We start from the raw sequence: 20,770 nt of genomic DNA, 5'->3' as shown, positions 1-20,770 counted from the left end.
TGGGACCACAGTTGCCCACCACCACGCCTGGCTAATTTTTTATGTTTTTAGTAGAGACAGGGTTTCACCGTGTTTGCCAGGATGGTCTCGATCTCCTGACCTCGTGATCCGCCTGCCTTGGCCTCCCAAAGTGCTGGGATTACAGGTGTGAGCCACTCACTGCACCTGGCTTTTTTTTTTTTTGAGACGGAGTCTCACTCTGTCACCCAGGCTGGAATGCAGTGGTGCAATCTTGGCTTACTGCAACCTCCACGTTCAAGTGATTCTCCTGTCTCAGCCTCCCCAGTAGCTGGGATTACAGGCGCCCGCCACCATGCCTGGCTACTTTTTGTATTTTTAGTAGAGACGAGGTTTCACTATGTTGGCCAGGCTGGTCTTGAACTCCTGACCTCAGGTGATCCACCCACCTAGACCTACCAAAGTGCTGGGATTACAGGTGTGAGCCACTGTGCCCAGCCCTGTAATGGACTGCTTTTAATGCTACTGTGGAACATTTTGTCTGATTATGCGAAAAAATATGCTCACATTTTGTTCTGTGGACTGTGGACACTGTCTTCTTGCTATAATTGCCTCAGAACCTATTCCCTGTCCTGAAGCTCTGAACTACTTACTGGTTATAAATTGTATAGGCTGAAACAAGGACTATAGCACGGTGGAGGCAGGAAGTATTAGGGTGGTAAAAGGGATCTGGACATTGTTTTTTTTGTTGTTTTGTTTTGTTTTGTTTCGAGACCAGGTCTCACTCTGTCACCCAAGCTAGAGTGCAGCAGTGCAATCTCGGCTCACTGCAACCTCCGCCTCCTGGGTTCAAGCAATTCTCCTGCCTCAGCCTCCTGAGTAGCTGCGATTACAGGCGCCTACCACCACACCCAGCTAGTTTTTTGTATTTTTACTAGAGACAAGGTTTTGCCATGTTGGCCAGGCTGGTCTCCAACTCCTGACTTCAAGCTGTCCATCTCGGCCCCCCAAAGTGCTGTGATTATAGGCGTGAGCCACCGTGCCTGGCCAGAGTTTTTTTTTAAGTAGACTCTATTTTTAAGACCAGTTTTAGATGAATGGCAAATCTGAGCAGAAAGTACAGAGAGTTTCTACGTACCTCTTGGCCCTGCACATGCACAGCCTCCACCACAGCATCGTGCACTGGAGTGGGCATTGATTTTTATGAGAGTGAAAAAGAGGCTAAGAATGCAGGCCGACTAGGGAAAGAAGAAGGAAGCCCAAGTGCAACATTTAACTCCCTTTTCTTTTTCCTTTTACTGTTTTTAGTGTTAATACCACAGACCTTACGCTGCCTTGGACCAGCTTTAGTGTGAGGTGAGAATTAGGGAAGTGGTGTGGATAGTGGTTGGTTTCTGGCAACTCCGAACATAGGAAAGGAGAGGACCTACAGTAGGAAAGCTGAGCAGTAGTGAGAGGGGAAGGAATCCTGCGGTTTATAAACTGTCTAGCTAGCCCTTTTGGTATATGAGGGAATGTTGTCAACCATTTATATTTCTGGAAGAATGTTCCACTTGGAATTGCTGGCTTCTGCTTTGTACATCCTTTTTGTTTGTAAACCATTAGCCCAATTTTGGGTTATTATGCATTGTATAGAATTAATTTCAAGTTTTTTTCTTTTTTTCTTTAAAGTTCACATGAGAGATCCTAATAATCAACTTCACGTAATTAAAAATTTGAAGATAGCAGTAAGCAACATTGTCACCCAGCCACCTCAGCCTGGAGCCATCCGGAAGCTTTTGAATGATGTTGTTTCTGGCAGTCAACCTGCAGAAGGATTAGTAGCTAATGTGATTACAGCAGGAGATTATGACCTTAACATCAGTGGTATGTAACAAGGTTTATTGTTATTTTTTGAATGAAATTTCCTTTTGTTAGAAAAAGCGATTCTATGACTTGGGAGATGATCAACATATATTTAAGAGCTTACTAAGTGCTAGGGCCTGAAAATGCAATGTTGAAAACAGTCCTAGGAACTTTGCCTATTTATTATTTTAGGACCTAAAGTAGTATCTAGAACATATGCGTAATAAATATTTGTTGAATGAAAGAACTAACAGTAAATTAAAAAAATTCTTTTGTGACATAAGTAATATTATAATTAAATAAAAAGCATTAAGTTTATTGTATTTTTATCTTGCTTGGTGTTAAGTGGAGGAAGTGTTTATAAAATGCGTAAATATGTAATCTGTTGTGAGTACGTCTTTAACTTGAATGGTAAATGTTTTCATAACAAGATTGGTAGGTAAAATCATATATGTACATATGTATTTTATTTTTTAAATTAAATTTTTATAGAGATGGGGGGGGTCTCATTATGTTCCCCAGGCTGGTCTTAAACTCCTGACCTCAAGTGATCCTCCTGCTTAGCTTCCAAAGTGCTGAGATTACAGGTGTGAGCCACTGTTCCCAGCCTGAAATTATATGTTAATATGTAAAGTGAATTAGAAGTATTTGGTCTGTTTTCCAATATTAAAAAGTCTTAAATGACATGGGGTAGATATTTTAGAGGGAAAATATTCAAAGTACATCATCAAATTAGCATATTTCAGCAGTCTAATAAAATAATCTTTTTAGGCCAGGATAGTTTAATACTTTAATATTTCCTAATTTCATGTTTAAAGATTTTCCTGCAGCCAGGCGTGGTGGCTTACGCCTGTAATCCCAGCACTTTGGGAGGCCAAGGCAGGCGGATCACTTGAGGTCAGGAGTTCAAGACCAGCCTGGCCAACATAGTGAAACCCCGTCTCTACTAAAAATACAAAAATTAGCTGGGTGTGGTGGCAGGTGCCTGTAATCCCAGCTACTTGGGAGGCCAAGGCAGGAGAATCGCTTGAACCCGGGAGGCAGAGATTGCAGTGAGCCAAGATGGCACCACGGCACTCCAGCCTGGGCAACAGAGCGAGACTGTTTAAAAAAAAAAAAAATTTTTTTTTCCTAAACATATGCAGAGAATTTGAAACAGGCATATTTTAGGTCACCAAGTTAGTTGTTTGCTCTTGTATAGTTAAAAATATTTGTAGAATTATTTTGTTTTAAGTGTTCTATATTTTTTTCTTTTTTCTTTGCCTTTAGTTTTAGTTCCAGCAAGATGAGTCAACTTGATAATTTTAAGTTGAGAATATTATGGTTATCTTTACCAGTCAAAAAAATCTGAATTTCTTAACAGTTCCTAGCATGTTTTCAATATGAAGCAAAAATTTGGGTATTTCTTGGAGAAAGGAATAGAATTTGAACTGTTATTTTTCTCTCATCAGTGTTGTAGTGTGAAGGGCAATGAATCAAATGCCAGAGTGTCCAAGTTTTTATACTACCATAGTCATTAGTTAATTAGATAACCTGAATAAGTCATTTAGTGTTTCTTTTTATTTTTATTCATAGTATTTTTTGTGACAGGGTCTCACTCTGTCGACCAGCCTGGAGTGCAGTGGTGCTATCACAGTTCACTGTAGCCTCAACTTCCCTGGGCTCAGGTGATCCTCTCACCTCAGCCTACCAACTATGCCAGGCTAGTATGTTTTTTTTAAAAGAGACAAGATCTCTCTCTGTTACACAGGCTGGAGTGTAGTGGTGTAATCATTGCTCATTGCAGCCTTGAATTCCTGGACTTATGCAATCTTCTCACCTCAGCCTCCCAAGTAATTAGGATTATAGCTGCACACCACCGTGCTTGGCTAATTTTTAAATTTTTTTGTAGAGACAGGGTCTCACTATGTTCAAGTGATCCTCTCACCTTGGCCTCTCAAAGTGTTGAGATTACAGGCATGAGCCACCATGCCCAGCCAGGTCACTTAGTGTTTCTGAGACTCTGTTTCCATCTCTGAAAACAGGAGTTTGGCTGGATTCTTTTTTTTTTTTTTTCACTTTTTTTTGAGACGGAGTCTCTGTCACCCAGGCTGGAGTGTGGTGGCATGATCTCGGCTCACTGAAACCTCCACCTCCCGGGTTCGAGAGATTCTCCTGCCTCAGCCTCCTGAGTATCTGGGATTACAGGTGCCCACCACCACGCCAGCTAATTTTTTGTATTTTTAGAGGTGATGGAGTTTCACCATGTTGGCCAGGCTGGTTTCGAGCTCCTGACCTCAAGTGATCCGCCTGCCTCAGCTTCCCAAAGTGCTGGGATTACAGGCGTGAGCCACCACTCCTGGCCTGGCTGGATTCTTTCTTAAGGCCTCTCGTAGACCTTTATATGTGATTCTGTTTTGCAGGATCTTAACAATTTTGTTAGCCATGCAACAAATATTTATTGATTTCTGCTATATGCTTTGTATTGAGATACAGAGATGAACAAGACATGCTTTAAAGTTTATAATCTGGTAGGGAGACAAATGTGTTAATCGGTAATCATAGTATGGTCTGATTTATAATACGTTAATATCACAATACATTGTAATAGAGCTGTGGCATATCTGGTATGCCAAAAGTGCTAAAGGGGCACAGAGAGGGATTACCTATCATATTTAAAAAACAAAAATATCTTTTTATCTTATATTTATTTCTTTTATTTATTTTTTCTTATTTTTAAGAGATAGGGTCTTACTCTATCACCCTGTCTAAGGCTGGTGTGCAGTAGTATGATCATAGCCCACTATAACCTTGAACTCTTGAGCTCAAGGGGTCATCCCATCTCAGCCTCCTGAGTAGCTGGGACTATAGGTGTCTACTATGCTTGGTTGATTAAAATTTTTGTGTGTGTGTGTGTGTGTAGAGATAAGGTCTCGCTGTGTTTATTAGCAGGCTGGTCTTGAACTTCTGGCCTCAAGCGATCCTCCTACCTTGGCCTCCCAAAGTGCTGGGATTACAGTTGTGAGCCACTGTGCCTGGCCTGTATGTTTTTTATTTTATTTAATTTTAATTTAATTTTATTTTATTTTTTGAGTCAGAGTCTTACTCTGTTGCCCAGGCTGGAGTGTAGTGGCACGATCTTGGCTCACTGCAGTCTCTTCCTCCTGGGTTCACACGATTCTTCTGCCTCAGCCTCCTGAGTTTCTGGGACTGCAGGTGTGCACCACCACACCCGGCTAATTTTTGTATTTTTAATAAGAGACAGGGTTTCACCATGTTGGCCACGCTCGTCTGAAACTCCTGACCTCAAGTGATCTGCCTGCTTTGGCCTCCCAGAGTGCTGGGATTACAGGCATGAGTGACCAGGTCCATTCATTTGCTATGTTGCCTAGGCTGGTCTCAAACCCCTGGCCTCAAGCAGTTCTCCCGCCCCTCAGAGTGCTGAGATGACAGGAATGAGTTCAGATGCTGACCAAAAGTATCTTTTTCATATTGCAAATATTTTGCTAACCTCCAAAGCCCATATACCTGTTACTTTCAATTTATTAAGGCCAGGCATAGTCGCTCAGGCCTGTAATCCCAGCACTTTGGGAAGCTGAGGTGGGAGGATCACTTGAGGCCAGGAGTTCAAGACCAGCCTGGGTAACATATTCAGACCCCATCTGAAGGAAATTTTTTTTTTAAAAATCAGCTGGTGGCTGGGCATGGTGGCTCACGCCTGTAATCCCAGCACTTTGGGAGGCTGAGAAGGGTGGATCACTTGGGGTCAGGAGTTCCATATCAGCCTGGCCAACACAGTGAAACCCTGTCTCTACTAAAAATACAAAAATTAGCCAGCAGCGGGCACCTGTAGTCCCAGCTACTCGGAAGGCTGTGGCAGGAGAATCGCTTGAACCTGGGAGGCAGAGGTTGCAGTCAGCTGAGATCACGCCACTGCCCTCCAGCCTGGGCAACAGAGTGAGTCTCAAAAAAAAAATTAGTTGGGTGTGGTGGTGTATGCCTGTAGTCCCAGCTGCTCAGGAGGCTGAGGTGAGAAGATTGCTTGAGCTTGCGAGGTCAAGGGTGCAAAAAGCTGTGATTGCGCAACTGCACTCCAACCTGGGTGACAGAGCAAGACCCTGCCTCAAAAGAAAAATAAATTTATCAAAATGATACGTGTACATAGACATAATGATAAAAAGACTTAAAGGAAAAAACAACAGTGATCTGTACCTTGCCCCACCAATTTCTGTAGTCTTTTCCTCAGGTATTGATTATGTGCTTCTAAGTAATATTTTTATATGGCTGTCTATGGTGTAATAAGTTTTAAATTTAAATAAATTTTATTTATTGACTTCTCATTATCATTGATAAGGATTTGGCTTAATTACTCTTCGTCCTTTCCACTCCATCTCATAGTTTTTGGTTAATATTCACTGCTTATAATATGACTAAATGTCATTCACTTCTTCACTGCTTAGCCAATTATTGGGCTTTCTGATACAGTATTTTGTGTTTTCAGGAGTTAGTAATTGTCTTTTTAAAAACATCTTGTGGTGGCTCACGCCTGTAATCCCAGCACTTTGGGAGGCTGAATCACCTGAGGTCAGGAGTTCGAAACCAGCCTGGCTAAAATGGTGAAACCCTGTTTCTACTAAAAATACAAAAAATCAGCTGGGTGTGGTGGCACGCTCCTGTAATCCCAGCTGCTTGAACCTGGGAGGCGGAGGTTGCAGTAAGCCGAGATCCCGCCATTGCATTCCTGCTTGGACAACAGGAGCGAAACTCTGTCTCAAAAAAAAAAACCAAAACAAAAGTCTTGCTCAGTTCTTTGTGTCTATTGCTATTTTCTCAGACTTTTTAAATTGTATTTTCTACTCGAGAGATTAATTTGTCAAATAACCCATTTATCAATAGCTCCTTCAAGAAATCTCTATTGTTACTGCATACATTCTCATTAAGGATGATATTCCTATGTGGTAAAAATTGGTCCTTGGGGGACAAAAAAATCTTAGCTATTACAATGGTCTGTGGCTCTCCAAAGGGTCTCCATGCATAAATAGATACACAATACAATTGTGGTGTTATTTTAAAAAATACTTTAATCGGGGGAAAGGATTGATTAGAAAAAAGCTCTAAAACACAGAGACTATAATGAAATAAAAACTGGGAAATGGTGTTCAATTTTATGTTGGACTGGTTGCTGTCCAAGGCCCACTCCACAGCTGTCATCCTGAGGATTTCCTTCCCTTCACTTCTCTGTAGTATTTCCTTTATATATATTTTTTGTGTATTTCCTTAATATGGTGAAGGACATCTCTAGTAGCTTCCTGAGAAAGGGTACATGGAAAATAAAATTTTTGAGGAATGAGTGTTGGAAAATGTTCTTATTTTATATACTTGATTGATGGTTTGACTGTGTACATTGTTAGTTATAAATCATTTCCCTCAGAATTGATCCACTTTCTTTTAGCTTCAAGCATTGCTCTTAAAAAAGCTAGAAGCCATTATATGTATTACCCCCAGCCCTCCAGCTTTTAGAAGTTTTTGAAGGTCTCTATCTCTGCTATTTTGAAATTTCATGTTGGGGTTTATAACTCCTTTTTCACTTATTTTACTGAGCAGCTTCTTTTGACAGTCTGGTTATGCACTTTTTAGCCCTGAGAAACTGTCTTGTATTCTTTCTTTGTTAATTTCTCCCCTATTGTTTTCCTCTGTTCTTTCTGAAACTACTGTTAGTTGGATGTAGAACTTCCTTAGTTGATCCTCTAATGTTCTTTTTTTCTAAAATTGTCCATCTCTGTCTTTTTGTTTTATTTTTCTGGGTATGAATATCCTTGACTTTATCTTCTGATCCTTCTATTGAAGTTTTAATGTTTGGTGTCTTTTTGGGGTTTTTTTGGAGCTATTTTCTTCTCTAGATTTTCCTTTATTATGCCATGCTATTAAGGTTTTATAGTATCTTAACTCTGAAGATATTAATAAATTGTTGTTGGCTTTTTTTTAAGTTTTCTTCTATCCTGTGCCTTTTTTTTCATTCGTATTATTTTTATTTGTTTTGATTTTTTTCATGTTGGACACTTAACCTCAAATGTTTGATTAGACCATGCATTATTTTCTATTTCAAATTGAGGCATTAAAACCCCAACTGAGTATAAGAAAGCTTATCAGTTAGTAGACTTCTTTATTGGGTGGTAAGGCTAAGAATAGGTTTAAGGGTTGCCCAATTTTTATTACTTATAGTTTTTTTCTTTGAGGCCATTTAGTTTATCCAGAGAAGGATTCTGAAATCTGCTCTCTGGCTGTGTCCTGGGCCTTTTTTTTCTATTAAAGTGGTTTGGCAGATCATTTATAGGAACAACATAGTTATTTGGTTGTGGGAAATGGTTTTATCTAATTATATTACTTGCATTCTCAACATCTCCTCATATGGGAGGATTGATTGCTATTTGCATTTAAAAGCAGGTGGAGGCAATTACTATAGCTTAACTCTTCAGGCAGATTTTTTTTTTTGAGACGGAGTTTCGCTCTTGTTGCCCAGGCTGGAGTGCAGTGGTGCGATCTTGGCTCACTGCAACCTCCACGTCCCGGGTTCAAGCGATTCTCCTGCTTCAGGCATATTAAAAAAAATTATTATTATTATTTGTATTTTTAGTGGAGACAGAGTTTCATGATGTTGGCCAGGCTGGTCTTGAACTCCTGGACTCAAGTGATCCACCTGCCTTGGCCTCCCAAAGTGCTGGGATTACAGGTGTGAGCCACCACTCCCAGCTTTTTTTTTTTTTTTCCGGTGGGGAGGGACAGAGTCTTGCTCTTTCGCCCAGGCTGGAGTGCACTGGCACGATCTTGGCTCACTGCAACCTCTGCCTCCTAGTTCAAGCAGTTCTCCCTACCTCAGCCTCCCAAGTAGCTGGGATTACAGGTGCCCACCACGACGCCCAGCTAATTTTTGTATTTTTTTTTTTTTGAGACGGATTCTCGCTCTTGTTGCCCAGGCTGGAGTGCAATGGTGCGACCTCAGCTCACTGCAACCTCCGCCTCCCAAGTTCAAGCAATTCTCCTGCCTCAGCCTCCCAAGTAGCTGGGATTACAAGCACCCGCCACCACGCCTGGCTAATTTTTTGTATTTATAGTAGAGATGAGGTTTCACCATGTTGGCCAGGCTGGTCTCAAACTCCTGACATCAGGTGATCTACCCACCTCAGCCTCCTAAAGTGCTGGGATTACAGGCATGAGCCACCACACCCGGCCTTATTATTTTTAGAACTAGAGATAGGGTCTCACTAGGTTGCCCAGGCTGGTCTCGAACTCCTGGGCTTAAGTAGGTTAAACTACACACCAGAAGAAAACAGTTTTTTTTTTTTTTTTTTAGCTTCTTTCCCTTTTACTGAAAGGCACTTCCTTTCAGCTTTATTTTTATGTTGGCCATGAAGACTGAGAATGAGATATGATGAAGTACTATGTTAATTTTAGTAAAATTTCATTATAACAGAATAATACTCTTTGGAGATCATAGAAAAGTGATTTTATCCATTTTAATAAGGTATTAATTCTTATATATTCAGATGTATGCTTCTAATTTTCACCATTAATGTGAGTCAGCATACTTGTCATTCATTCTGTTAAAGACATAGACGTTAGATATTTACCTCATAAGCTTAACAGTGCCGTGTTTTCTTCAGATCGGTCATTTAAAGCTACTATTCCTTGGTACAGTAATTGGAAAGACACATTGATGGAGCTGAAAGTCTTTGTTATATACAGGGATTTCTTGTGATGGTTTCAGTTTTCTAGATTTTTCTCACCTACTTCGTATCTATTGTCTTTTTTTCCTACTTAGGTACTGTTTTGTATTTGTCCCAATTGACATGTCTAATTTTTCTAAAATGAGGAAGGTCTAATGATGCTTTTTCAACTTTTGTTATCTATTTTATCATCCATTATCCTGTCTACTCTTACAGCATTATCTGTTAAATCCAAGCATAGTCTTTGAATGGTATATTTTGGGCTGCATCTTATTTTAAAAGAAAGGAAGACCATATTACCCTTCCTTACCAAAACAGTACATTCTGCATGTTTTTGTTTTGTTTTGTTTTGAGGCAGGGTCTCATTATGTCACCCATGCTGGAGTTCAGTGGCTCTGTCTTGGCTTACTGCAACCTCTGCCTCCTGGGCTCAAGCGATCCTCCTACCTCAGCCTCCCGAGTAGCAGGGACTACAGGTGTGGGCTACCATGCCCGGTTAATTTTGCATTTTTTGTAGAGATGAGGTTTTCTCATGTTGCCCAGGCTGATCTCGAACTCCTGGGCTCAAGTGATCTGCCTGCCTCGGCCTCCCAAAGTGCTGGGATTACAGGCGTGAGCCCCTGAACATGGCCAGAAAACTTTAGGAAAACATGGTTGCTATTTCAATTCCAAACAAAGAACATGTAGAGATGGAAAGGGGTATGAGGAAAATAGTGATTTTTATCCAAGATAAGTGCAAGAAAATTTTTTGTTTTTTGTTTATTCGTTTTGAGACAGGGTCTTGCTCTGTCGTCGCCCAGGCTGGAGTGCAGTGGCACCATCTTGGCTCACTGCAGCTTTGACCTCCTGGGTTCAAGCGATCTTCCCACCTCAGCCTCTCGAGTAGCCAGCACTATAGCCTCATGTCCCACTCCCGACTAATTTTTGTACTTTTTGTAGAGACAGGGTTTGCTATGTTTCCCAGGCTGGTCTCCAACTCCTGGGCTCAAGTGATCCCTCCACCTCAGCCTCCGAAAGTGCTGGGATTACAGGCATGAGCCACCACACCCAGCCACAAGCTACCAGTTACTACTAGTATTTAGAAAGTTATTTAAATTTAAGAGTATGTCTGTGTATGTCTGAATGTGTATGTATTTTGCTTTTTAATTTATTTTTAATTATGTGTACATTCACATAGTTTCAAACTCAAAACTATATAAAGCAAGATACAGAGAAGGCTTGTCCTCTATTCATGTCCCTTCTTTTTTTTCCCCTCAAACACATAGACCTTACTTTACTTAAATGCAATAAAAATCTAATTACAGTTACTCTTTTAGTACTTTTATGATGAACTTTAAGAAAAAATGACAGTTTTGGGTTACATTCTTCTTTTGTCTTAAAGAGGCAGAAGCACTCATGTAATATAGTTCTCAAAAGATCTTTTGTGTAATTAGGGGGAACAGCTGATAAATTTGATTTTATTCAATTTTCAGACAGTAAGAAAGCACCATAAACATTTTGAATTTCCCCTTCATTTCTTCCTCTAAATATATATGTAATTGGATAATCTCATCCTAAGAGTAGAACCCAGATACAAGAAAATCGAAGCGTAATAAATGAAATATTTAATCACATTCTGTTTTCCAGAAGGTGAGATGAGAAAGCTACATTATACATTGCAGAAGCCTCCGAGGCTGACAATGCGGACTAGAGGCTTTTCTGGCCAAATCAAATCTGAAAGATAACTTTTTTCTTTTTGAGACGGAGTCTCACTGTGTCATCCAGGCTGGAGTAGTGCAATGGCGCGATCTCAGCTCACTGCAACCTCCACCTCCCGAGTTCAAGTGATTTTCTTGCCTCAGCCTCCCAAGTAGCTGGGATTAGAGGCATGCGTCACCCCGCCCACCCAGATAATTTTGTATTTTTAGTAGAGACAGAGTTTCTCCACGTTGGTCAGGCTGGTCTGGAACTCCCCACCTCAGGTAATCCGCCTGCCTCGGCCTCCCAAAGTGTTGGGATTACAGGCGTGAGCCACTGCGCCTGGCCTAAAGATCTCTTTATTCACAGGACTTGGTAGATCCCTCTCCTTTCTTATCTCCTTTCTTTCTCTTCTCTCTTGTATAGATAATTAAATGTAGTAGATTTATTCTTTTACTTCTCTTTGAAACTATAAGCAAATATAGGTATGGCTCTTCATATTTTCCTTTTCTTGCACAAAAATGCATACTTTTCTGCTGTCGCTTTTTTCACTTAATATATCTGGAAGAGCACTTCATTGTAATATGTAGAGATTTTTCCCCTTTCTTTTACAGCTGCTAATGTATCTTTTTAATGGATGGGCCATAATTTATTTAACTACACCTCAAGAGAATGCTGGGACTAAAGACGTGCACCACAATGCCCAGCTAATTTTTTTTTTTTTTTTTTTGAGACGGAGTTTCGCTCTAACATGTTGCCCAGGCTGGAGTGCAGTGGCGCAATCTCGGCTCACTGCAATCTCCGTCTCCTGGGTTCAAGCGATTCTCCTGCCTCAGTCTCCCTAGTAGCTGGGATTACAGGCAGATGCCACGATGCCCAGCTAATTTTTGCATTTTTAGTAGAGACAGGGTTCTACCATGTTGGTCAAGGCTGGTTTCGAACTCCTGACGTCAGGTGATCCGCCTGCCTCGGCCTCCCAAAGTGTTGGGATTACAGGTGTGAGCCACTGTGCCCAGCCATTTTTTTCTATTTTTTTTAGTAGAGATGGGGTTTCACCATGTTGCCTAGCTAGTCTCAAATTCCTGAGCTCAATCGATCTGCCTGCCTTAGCCTCCCAAAGTGCTAGGATTACAGGCATGAGCCACTGCCTCAGTCCTAGTTCCTCTTTTATAAGAATGAACATGAAGCAGCTGGGATTACATGAACAAGAAATTGTTACAGTAGTAACTCTTCTAATAATTAGACTGTGTAGAATATATGGGTCATTCTCATGAGACATTTGTTGTCCATCATGAACTGTTGTTCATCAGTTTTCTCCTGATGAGCGCGTGTGTTTTCTAGTCTTTCAGTGTCATTACAGATAGTGTTGCTAAGAAGAGCTATTTTGGAAGATCTGCTTTGTTCAGAACTTTCCACCTCCACCATGAAACAAACCCAATTTCATATGACTATAATTTATCTGTCATTTGTTTAATTCAGGAAACATTGAAGCAACAAAGTAAATAGAAAAAATAATTTTAAAAGGTGGAGATAGTAATTTCCTTGTATATGTGGAGATCCCTTTCTATTTAACCAAAATTTTCATTATGTATTTCTTATTTTCTTATCATTGGTACTAAATATACATTAAATTTCCAGGTAGACTTATTTTGACTGAGTTGGGGAGAAGGGTAGGTGTTCGTGGTGGGCGACAAGATTAGTTTCCTATTGTAACAGATACTAGTGTGTTTCATTTATTCTCCAATTTTGCCTTTTTTTTAAATGTAGATTGTAATGTTTTATGGGAATGTTTTCCTCTTTTATTTTGATTTTATTTTATATTTTTTGAGACAGGGTCTCACTCCTGTCACCCAGGCTGGAGTGCAGTGGCACGTTCTCATCTAACTGCAGCCTTGACTTCCTGGGCTCAGGTGATCCTCCCACCTCAGCCTCTCTAGTAGCTGGGACTACACGCATGCATCACAATACCTGGCTAATTTTTTGTATTTTTTTTAGTAGAGATGGGGTTTCGCCATGTATCCCAGGCTGGTCTCAAACTCCTGGGCTCAAGCAGTCCACTCACCTCAGCCTCCCAAAGTGTTAGGATTATTATTATTATTATTATTATTATTATTTATTTATTTATTTATTTTGAGACTGAGTCTCACTCTATCGCCCAGGCTGGAGTACAGTGACACCATCTCAGCTCACAGCAACCTCCACCTCCTGGGTTCAAGTGATTCTCCTGCCTCAGCCCCGCAAGTAGCTGGGATTACACGAGGGTGCCACCATGCCTGGCTAATTTTTGTGTTTTTAGTAGAGATGGGGTTTCACCATGTTGGCCAGGCTGGTCTCGAACTCCTGACCTTAAGTGATCCGCCTGCCTTGACCTCCCATAGTGCTGGGACTACAGGCGTGAGCCACCGCACCCAGCCTCCAAAGTGTTAGGATTATAGGTGTGAAACACCATGCCCTGCCCGTTTCCTTTTTTATAACAATGAACATGAAATCGTGATAGTAGTTGCTCTCCTAATCAGACTATATGTAATATATGGGTCATTCTCATGAGGCATTTGCTGGAGTTAAAATACCTGTATATTTGGCACCAGGTTAGAATGCTATTTGGTTAAGATGAATGGGTTTGTTTTCAGCCCTTCCAGTTGTTTAATATAGTATTATAATATAAGCAGAAATAATATATTTGCTGTTTTCAGTGGTTAAGATGAAAGCAAAAGGAATATAAGATTTGATATGTCAGCATAAATGAGCATAGGAATGGAGTCCTTTTAGTAAAACTGTGATATAGATAATCTGCTTAAAACCTAGTGAAACCACTAAGTTTTACGTAAGTTCAAATAAAAAGAATAGTTGTGATACAAAATACTTGATGTGGAACAAGAGAGAGTTGACTTTTTAAGAATCACATTATATACATTTATACAAACAATGAAAATACACTTCTTTGTATTTGATTGTAAAGTAAGTGTACTTCGAAATTTCATTTAAGAGGCTTTGTTACTGTCATATTCAAGTAATCAAATTACAAAGTAAGATTTATCAACCATACCACCGTTTACATTTTGAACTAGATAATTCTTTATTGTGGGGGCTGTCTTGTCTTGTCTTGTGAGATGTTTTGCATTATTCCTGACCTCTTTGATGCCAGTAGCATAAGCCACCTACCCCAGAACCGATAACGAAAAATATCTTGAGACGTTGCCAGTTGTTTCCTAGGGGTCAAAATCATGCTCAGTTGAGAACCTCTACGCTAAGTGTTATTTCTGAAAAAGACCTACTTATGGCAGTGTGACTAGTGGCAGGGTCACAGAACTTGAGTTCTAAAGAAATAGTCTTTTTACTCATGTAGGTAATATTTAGAGCATTAATAGGTAAGTAGGTTGTGGGAACACTAGGTTTGAGAATAATTCGGTTTTATTTTTGCAAATATATATACTCATGAATATATGAATATATTCTTGTGTGAATATATGAATATATTCTTGTGTGAATATATTCTTGTGAATGGCTTAAAAGGTGTGTGTACATATATACTCAGTTTATTATTATTATTATTATTATTTTGAGACGGAGTCTCATTCTGTCACCCAGGCTGGAGTGCAGTGGTATGATTTCGGCTCACTGCAACCCCCACCTCCCGGGTTCAAGCAATTCTACTGCCTCAGCCTCCTGAGTAACTGGGATTACAGTTACGTGCCACCATGCCCGGCTAATTTTTGTATTTTTAGTAGAGACACGAGATTTCGCCATGTTGACCAGGCTGGTCTCGAACTCCTGACCTCACGTGATCCACCCACCTTGGCCTCCCAAAGTGCTGGGATTACAGGCCTGAGCCACCGCGCCAGGCCCTATACACAGTTTTTATATACACACACGTACATCTGAAAGCACAGGTGAAAAATGCTTGTTTACTGTTAGAAATTTTTTTTAATACCTTTTAGGAATATGGACTTGAAATTTTGTCTGTTGTAAACTGATTCTGTTGAATAATTTTAACTGTTTTGTATATTGTTAATTTTAGCCACTACTCCATGGTTTGAATCTTACAGAGAAACCTTTCTTCAGTCGATGCCAGCATCGGATCATGAATTTCTGAACCACTATTTAGCATGTATCCTTTGACATTTATGTTCTCCTGAAATCAAATATTATGGAAATTATTAATCTCAGAAATAGTTAATGAAGGCAAAATTGTTGAAGATATAGAGAATAGAGAAATTATTTTTTATTGATTGACAATACATGGAGTCTTGTTATTTTGTTAAATGGCCTCCTAGATACAGGACTGCTATAACAATTTTTTAATCAATTTAGTTTTTGATTATAAAATAAGAGTACAGAGGGCTTGCTTATTTTTCTTTAGCCCCCTAGCTTGAATATTTCATGCTTAATAAGTTTTTTAGCCATTTTAGAAAGAAAATGTAAACAATGTTAACTGCTTTTGCTGATTGCCTCAGAATTGACTGCTTATCCTAAGACTCATGAAAAATAATTTTTGATATTTTTAGTAATTTTTTAATGGGTATTCTTTTTTGATGATTGTGGCTTAGTTTTTCTTAATGCGGTTACTGACAAAAGTTAAGAGGTAGGATGAAATTTGTAACTGCAGTGAGATGGAATGGAGAGAAGCAAGATGCAGCAGAATTCATTCTGTTGAAGTTGTACAGTTGTCCATTTTTATTTTTATGAGTTTCCTTTTTATATATATATATTAATGGCCCAAAAAACTCTCAACAAAAAAATCTGTTAGAATTATCTGGAGTATTGAATTATTTGGAGTGTTGGAGAAATTATTTTGTGCTTGCAATTAAAACTTATGAAATTGGATTTTTTTTTTTTTGCTGTGAAAATACCGCTGGGCGCGGTGGCTCATGCCTATAATCCTAGCACTTTGGGAGGCTGAGGCGGGCGGATTACCTGAGGTCAGGAGTTCAAGACCAGCCTAGCCAACATGGTGAAACCCCATCTTTACTAAAAATATAAAAAGTTAGCTGGGTGCAGTGGCTCGCGCCTGTAATCCCAGCTACTCTGGAGGCTGAGGCAGGAGAATCGCTTGAACCTGGGAGGCGGAGGTTGGGGTGAGTTGAGATCACGCCACTGCTCTCCAGCCTGGGCTACAGAGTGAGACTTTGTCTCAAAAAAACAAAAAAAACAAAAAACAAAAAACTGTTTATCTCAATAGGACAATATTTATCATTGAGTAATAAGCGATAATTACCTTAATAATATGGTTTACAAGGTATGTTGGTAGCGTCATCTAGTGAAGCTGAACCTGTGGAACAGTTTTCAAAGTTGTCACAAGAACAGCATCGAATTCAGCACAACAGTGATTATTCCTACCCCAAGTGGTTTATACCAAATACACTTAAATACTATGTACTTTTACATGATGTAAGTGCAGGAGATGAACAGAGGTAAGTTTTTATTTTAATTTTAAATTTTTTCTAGTTAAATGATTTGACATTAATTTGGAGATAGCTTGTTTACATTTTGGATTTATTTTTGATACAAGAATGTAAAAGTTTAATGTGAATTTTATTAATAAAGCATTTATGTTTTATCCTGGCATTATATTCAACAGTCAAGTTATTTTATGTTAGATTTCTTTTTTTTTGGTGAGACGAGGTCTTGCCCTGTCACCCAGGCTGGAGTGCAGTGGCGCGATCTCAGCTCACTGCAAGCTCTGCTTCCTGGGTTCACGCCATTCTCCTGCCTCAGCCTCCTGAGTAGCTGGGACTACAGTCGCCTGCCACCGCACCCGGCTAATTTTTTGTGTTTTTTTTAGTAGAGACTCACCATGGTCTCGATCTCCTGACCTCGTGATCCGCCCACCTCGGCCTCCCAAAGCGCTGGGATTACAGGCGTGAGCCACCGTGCCCGGCTTAATTTTTGTATTTTTAATAGAGATGGGGTTTCACCATATTGTCCAGGCTGGTCTTGAACTCTTGACCTCAGGTAATCCGCCCGCCTCGGCCTCCCAAAGTGCTGGGATTACAGGCGGGAGCCACTGTGCCTGGCCCCCTCCTTTTTTTTTTTTTTGACGGGGTTTCACTCTGTCACCCGGGCTGGAGTGCAGTAGCACGATCTTGGCTCCCTGCAGCCTCTGTGCTTCCTGAGTTCCAGCGATTCTCCTGCCTCAGCCTCCTGGGTAGCTGGGATTACAGGCACATGACACCACGCCTGGCTAATTTTTGTATTTTTAGTAGAGATAGGGTTTCACCATGTAGGCCAGGCTGCTCTGGAACTCCTGACCTCAGGTGATCTGCCCACCTTGGCCTCCCAAAGTGGTAGGATTACAGGCATGAGCCACCGCGCCTGGCCTTATGTTAACGATTTCATATGCTTACCCAGTCTGTACAAAAACACTTGTCATTTCACAACTGTAGATCTTAGCTGTTTTTTCTGGTTTTATATAAAATTATTTCTCTTTCTTTGTTCTTTTCTGCTTCCCAGTTTTCCTCTCACTTTTCATGGCCTGACTTCCTTACAGGCACTTTTTCACTGTCCATTCTCTTGTGACTTCATATTTATAGCCTTGGTATTTTTCATAGCCTTAGAAATATTGAAACATTTTTTAATTGTTCCCTTTAATGTTCATGATTTGTTGTTTGCAGTAGTCCTTTTGTATTTGGGATGTGTGAATAGATTGTCTTTAAAAATAAAACAAATTCTTGAAAAATAGGATAAAGACTAATTTTACTTGCATGGCTTTGGAGCTTATTTTGGCTTTTGGTTCAAGGTGTGGAGCAGATTAATGTTTTGTCTGAAACTATTCTGATGCGCTAGTGCCACTGAGGAAATGTAGTTTAATAATCATTACCCGCCTTGTCCTGAGCATGGACCACCATCTTTTTATTAAATTGTCCTCTGTAGATCCAATTAATTACTTTGAAGATTACTAATCTTTAGGATATTTTGAAATGTCTGTAGCCTGTTGGATAAAGTGTACTACTATATTAATAGAAAAAATTTGAAATGACTATTAGAATTAGTTTCTGTCAGTTGAATTTGGAGTGTGTCTTCCGTATTGAACGGTTGTAACTAGGATATATAAGGTAGTAATTCAAGTATCAGATGAATGGTTCTTAGGTTTAGCAGTATTATTAGTAAGGTAAGCAGGAGTTTGCTTTATTGTCCTTGAGTGTGTGTACACACACACATGCATCTGCATTTATACAAATTTTCTATAACTATTTTACTTATCCAGCCATAATTTTTTAGTGCGCAATATTAGTTTGTTGTTTGCTAGGCTTGTTGCTTACATAGTATTAGTATTTGCATTTGAATGTGGTTAGTTTTCCAGGTTTTTTTTTTTTTTCTTGCTTTTCCTCCTTTTTTTTTTTTTTGAGATGCGGGTCTCACTCTGTTGCCTAGGCTAGAGTGCAGTGCCTGGGCTCAAGCAGTCTTCCCACCTCAGCCTCCTGGGCAGCTGGGACCACAGGTGTGTGCCACCATTTCTGGTTAATTTTAATTTTGGTAGAGATAGGGTTTCCCTATGTTGCCTGGGAGGGTCTCTAACTCCTGACTTGAAGTGATCTTCCCACCTTGGCCTTCCAAAGTTCTGGGATTATGGCCACCACGCCAGGTCAAAACACTTGTTTTGTTTACTGTAGTTCCCCCCCGATCTAGTTTGACCACCAGAGCTCTCTCTTTGAATAACGTAGAGGATTATCTTGCAGAATTTTATTCCACGGAACACTCTTTGGTAACTGCTTTAAGGTGGTATCTAAGCTAGCTAAATTTCAATTGCCATCATGATTTTTGTTTTAGCTTTTAGGTTATTCTGTCCTAATTTTCTATTCTGCCTTTTTGGGGGATTATTTTAATGTTATTTTTGTACTACTTTAGTATCTATTATTGCCTAAGGCCTACTCCTCTTTTACTTCAGATTTTTTTCCATTTTCTGTTTTAGAGCTGAATCAATTTATGAAGAAATGAAACAGAAATATGGAACTCAGGGTTGCTATTTACTTAAAATTAATTCTCGAACATCTAATCGAGCATCAGATGAACAGATACCAGATCCTTGGAGTCAGTATCTCCAGAAAAATAGTATTCAAAACCAGGTATATGTAAAAAATAAATGAAGCAAACCACAAAAACTATACTTCAGTTTTTACATTTTGGTTTAACTAGTATAATTATTCATATTAATTGTGTGGAATCTGGTCAGTTTTGATCTGTCAGAGGTGAGCTCTTAGGTCAGTGGTTTAAAAGCTGTTTTTAACTAACTACAGTGATCCCTTATGTGCACTCTTTTCAGGTGTGTACTATCAGTGTGAATTGATCATTTTCTTTTTTTTTTTGAGACAGAGTCTTGCTATGTCGTCCAGGCTGGAGTGCAGTGGTGTGATCTCAGCTCACTGCAACCTCCGCCTCTCAGGTTTAAGTGGTTCCCCTGCCTCAGCCTCCCAAGTACATGGGATTACAGGCACATGCCACCATGCCAGGCAAATTTTTGTATTTTTAGTAGAGGTGAGGTTTCACCATATTGGCCAGGCTGATCTCGAACTCCTGACCTCAAGTGATCTGCCCACCTTAACTTCCCAAAGTGTTAGGGTTACAGGTGTGAGCCACCGCGCCTGGCCTGATCTCTTTCTTAAAAGATTAAAAGTGAATTACACGTTAAGAATTGAATTAGATAGGCTAGATGTGCAGAATAGAATTTCTGACTTGTCTGTTTAATTCATTATGAATGCCTACAGTCAATTCTTTATTATCTACATGCTCTGGGGTTGCTTCCTCATTTTTCTTTTCTTTTTCTTTCTTTTTTTTTTTTTTTTTTTTTTTTTTGAAACAGAGTCTCGCTCTGTCTCCAAGGCTGGAGTGCAGTGGCACAATCTCAGCTCACTGCAGCCTCCACCTCCTGGGTTCAAGCGATTCTCCTGTCTCAGCCTCCTGAGTAACTGGGATTAAAGGCATCCACCACCTACCACCACGCCCGGCTAATTTTTTTTTGGAGACAGAGTCTCGCTCTGTTGCCCAGGCTGGGGTGCAATGGCGCGATCTTGGCTCACTGCAACCCTCCACTTCCCATGTTCAAGCAGTTCTGCTCTCTCAGCCTCCCAAGTAGGTGGGACTATAGGCGCACACCACCACGCCCAGCTAATTTTTGTATTTTTAGTAGAGAGAGGGTTTCACCATATTGGTCAGGCTGGTCTCGAACTCTTGACCTCAGGTGAGCTGCCCGCCTCAGACTCCAAAAGTGCTAGGATTATAGGCATGAGCCACCATGCCCAGCCTCTTTTGTACCTTTTCAACATGCTTTTATAGCCACCTTCGGGAACTCATACTTTTTAGGTGGGTGGGCATTTCCCTCCAACCTTCCGTTGATTTCCCTTCTTTATGTACTCTCAGGAGTTACTGTTTTTTAATTACCCCTTTCTTAACCTCGAGTTCTAGAATAAGATTGATTGTCCTGTTGGCTTAAGTTGATGGGCGTTTGATGTTTTGTCAGACTTCTAAGGTACAATAGTATGCCACTTGGTAGTAGTCAAATGCCAAGTTCCTATGCTTAGTTCAGATAATCAAGAGTCACTGTTTTTTGTTTAGAAGAATTTTTTTTTTTTTTTTTTTTTTTTTTGAGACAG

At 40.0% G+C, this 20,770-nt stretch overlaps 1 protein-coding gene across 9 annotated transcripts in view; it reads left to right on the top strand.

Moving 5' to 3' along the window:
- TRAPPC8 (trafficking protein particle complex subunit 8) overlaps positions 1-20,770 on the top strand; it is a 121,073-nt gene that overhangs the window by 10,857 nt on the left and 89,446 nt on the right. For all 9 annotated transcript variants that reach the window (XM_054537767.2, XM_054537765.2, XM_063716876.1 and 6 more), the window contains exons 2-5: positions 1,630-1,824; positions 15,202-15,291; positions 16,420-16,594; positions 19,093-19,246. In XM_054537767.2, the coding sequence (XP_054393742.2) occupies positions 1,630-1,824; positions 15,202-15,291; positions 16,420-16,594; positions 19,093-19,246 (614 nt within the window). The remainder of the gene's footprint in view (positions 1-1,629; positions 1,825-15,201; positions 15,292-16,419; positions 16,595-19,092; positions 19,247-20,770) is intronic.

The sequence above is a fragment of the Pongo abelii genome, chromosome 17 (genome assembly GCF_028885655.2).
Source record: "Pongo abelii isolate AG06213 chromosome 17, NHGRI_mPonAbe1-v2.0_pri, whole genome shotgun sequence".
Classification (NCBI taxonomy): domain Eukaryota; kingdom Metazoa; phylum Chordata; class Mammalia; order Primates; family Hominidae; genus Pongo; species Pongo abelii.
This window is presented reverse-complemented; position numbering and strand designations above follow the sequence as displayed.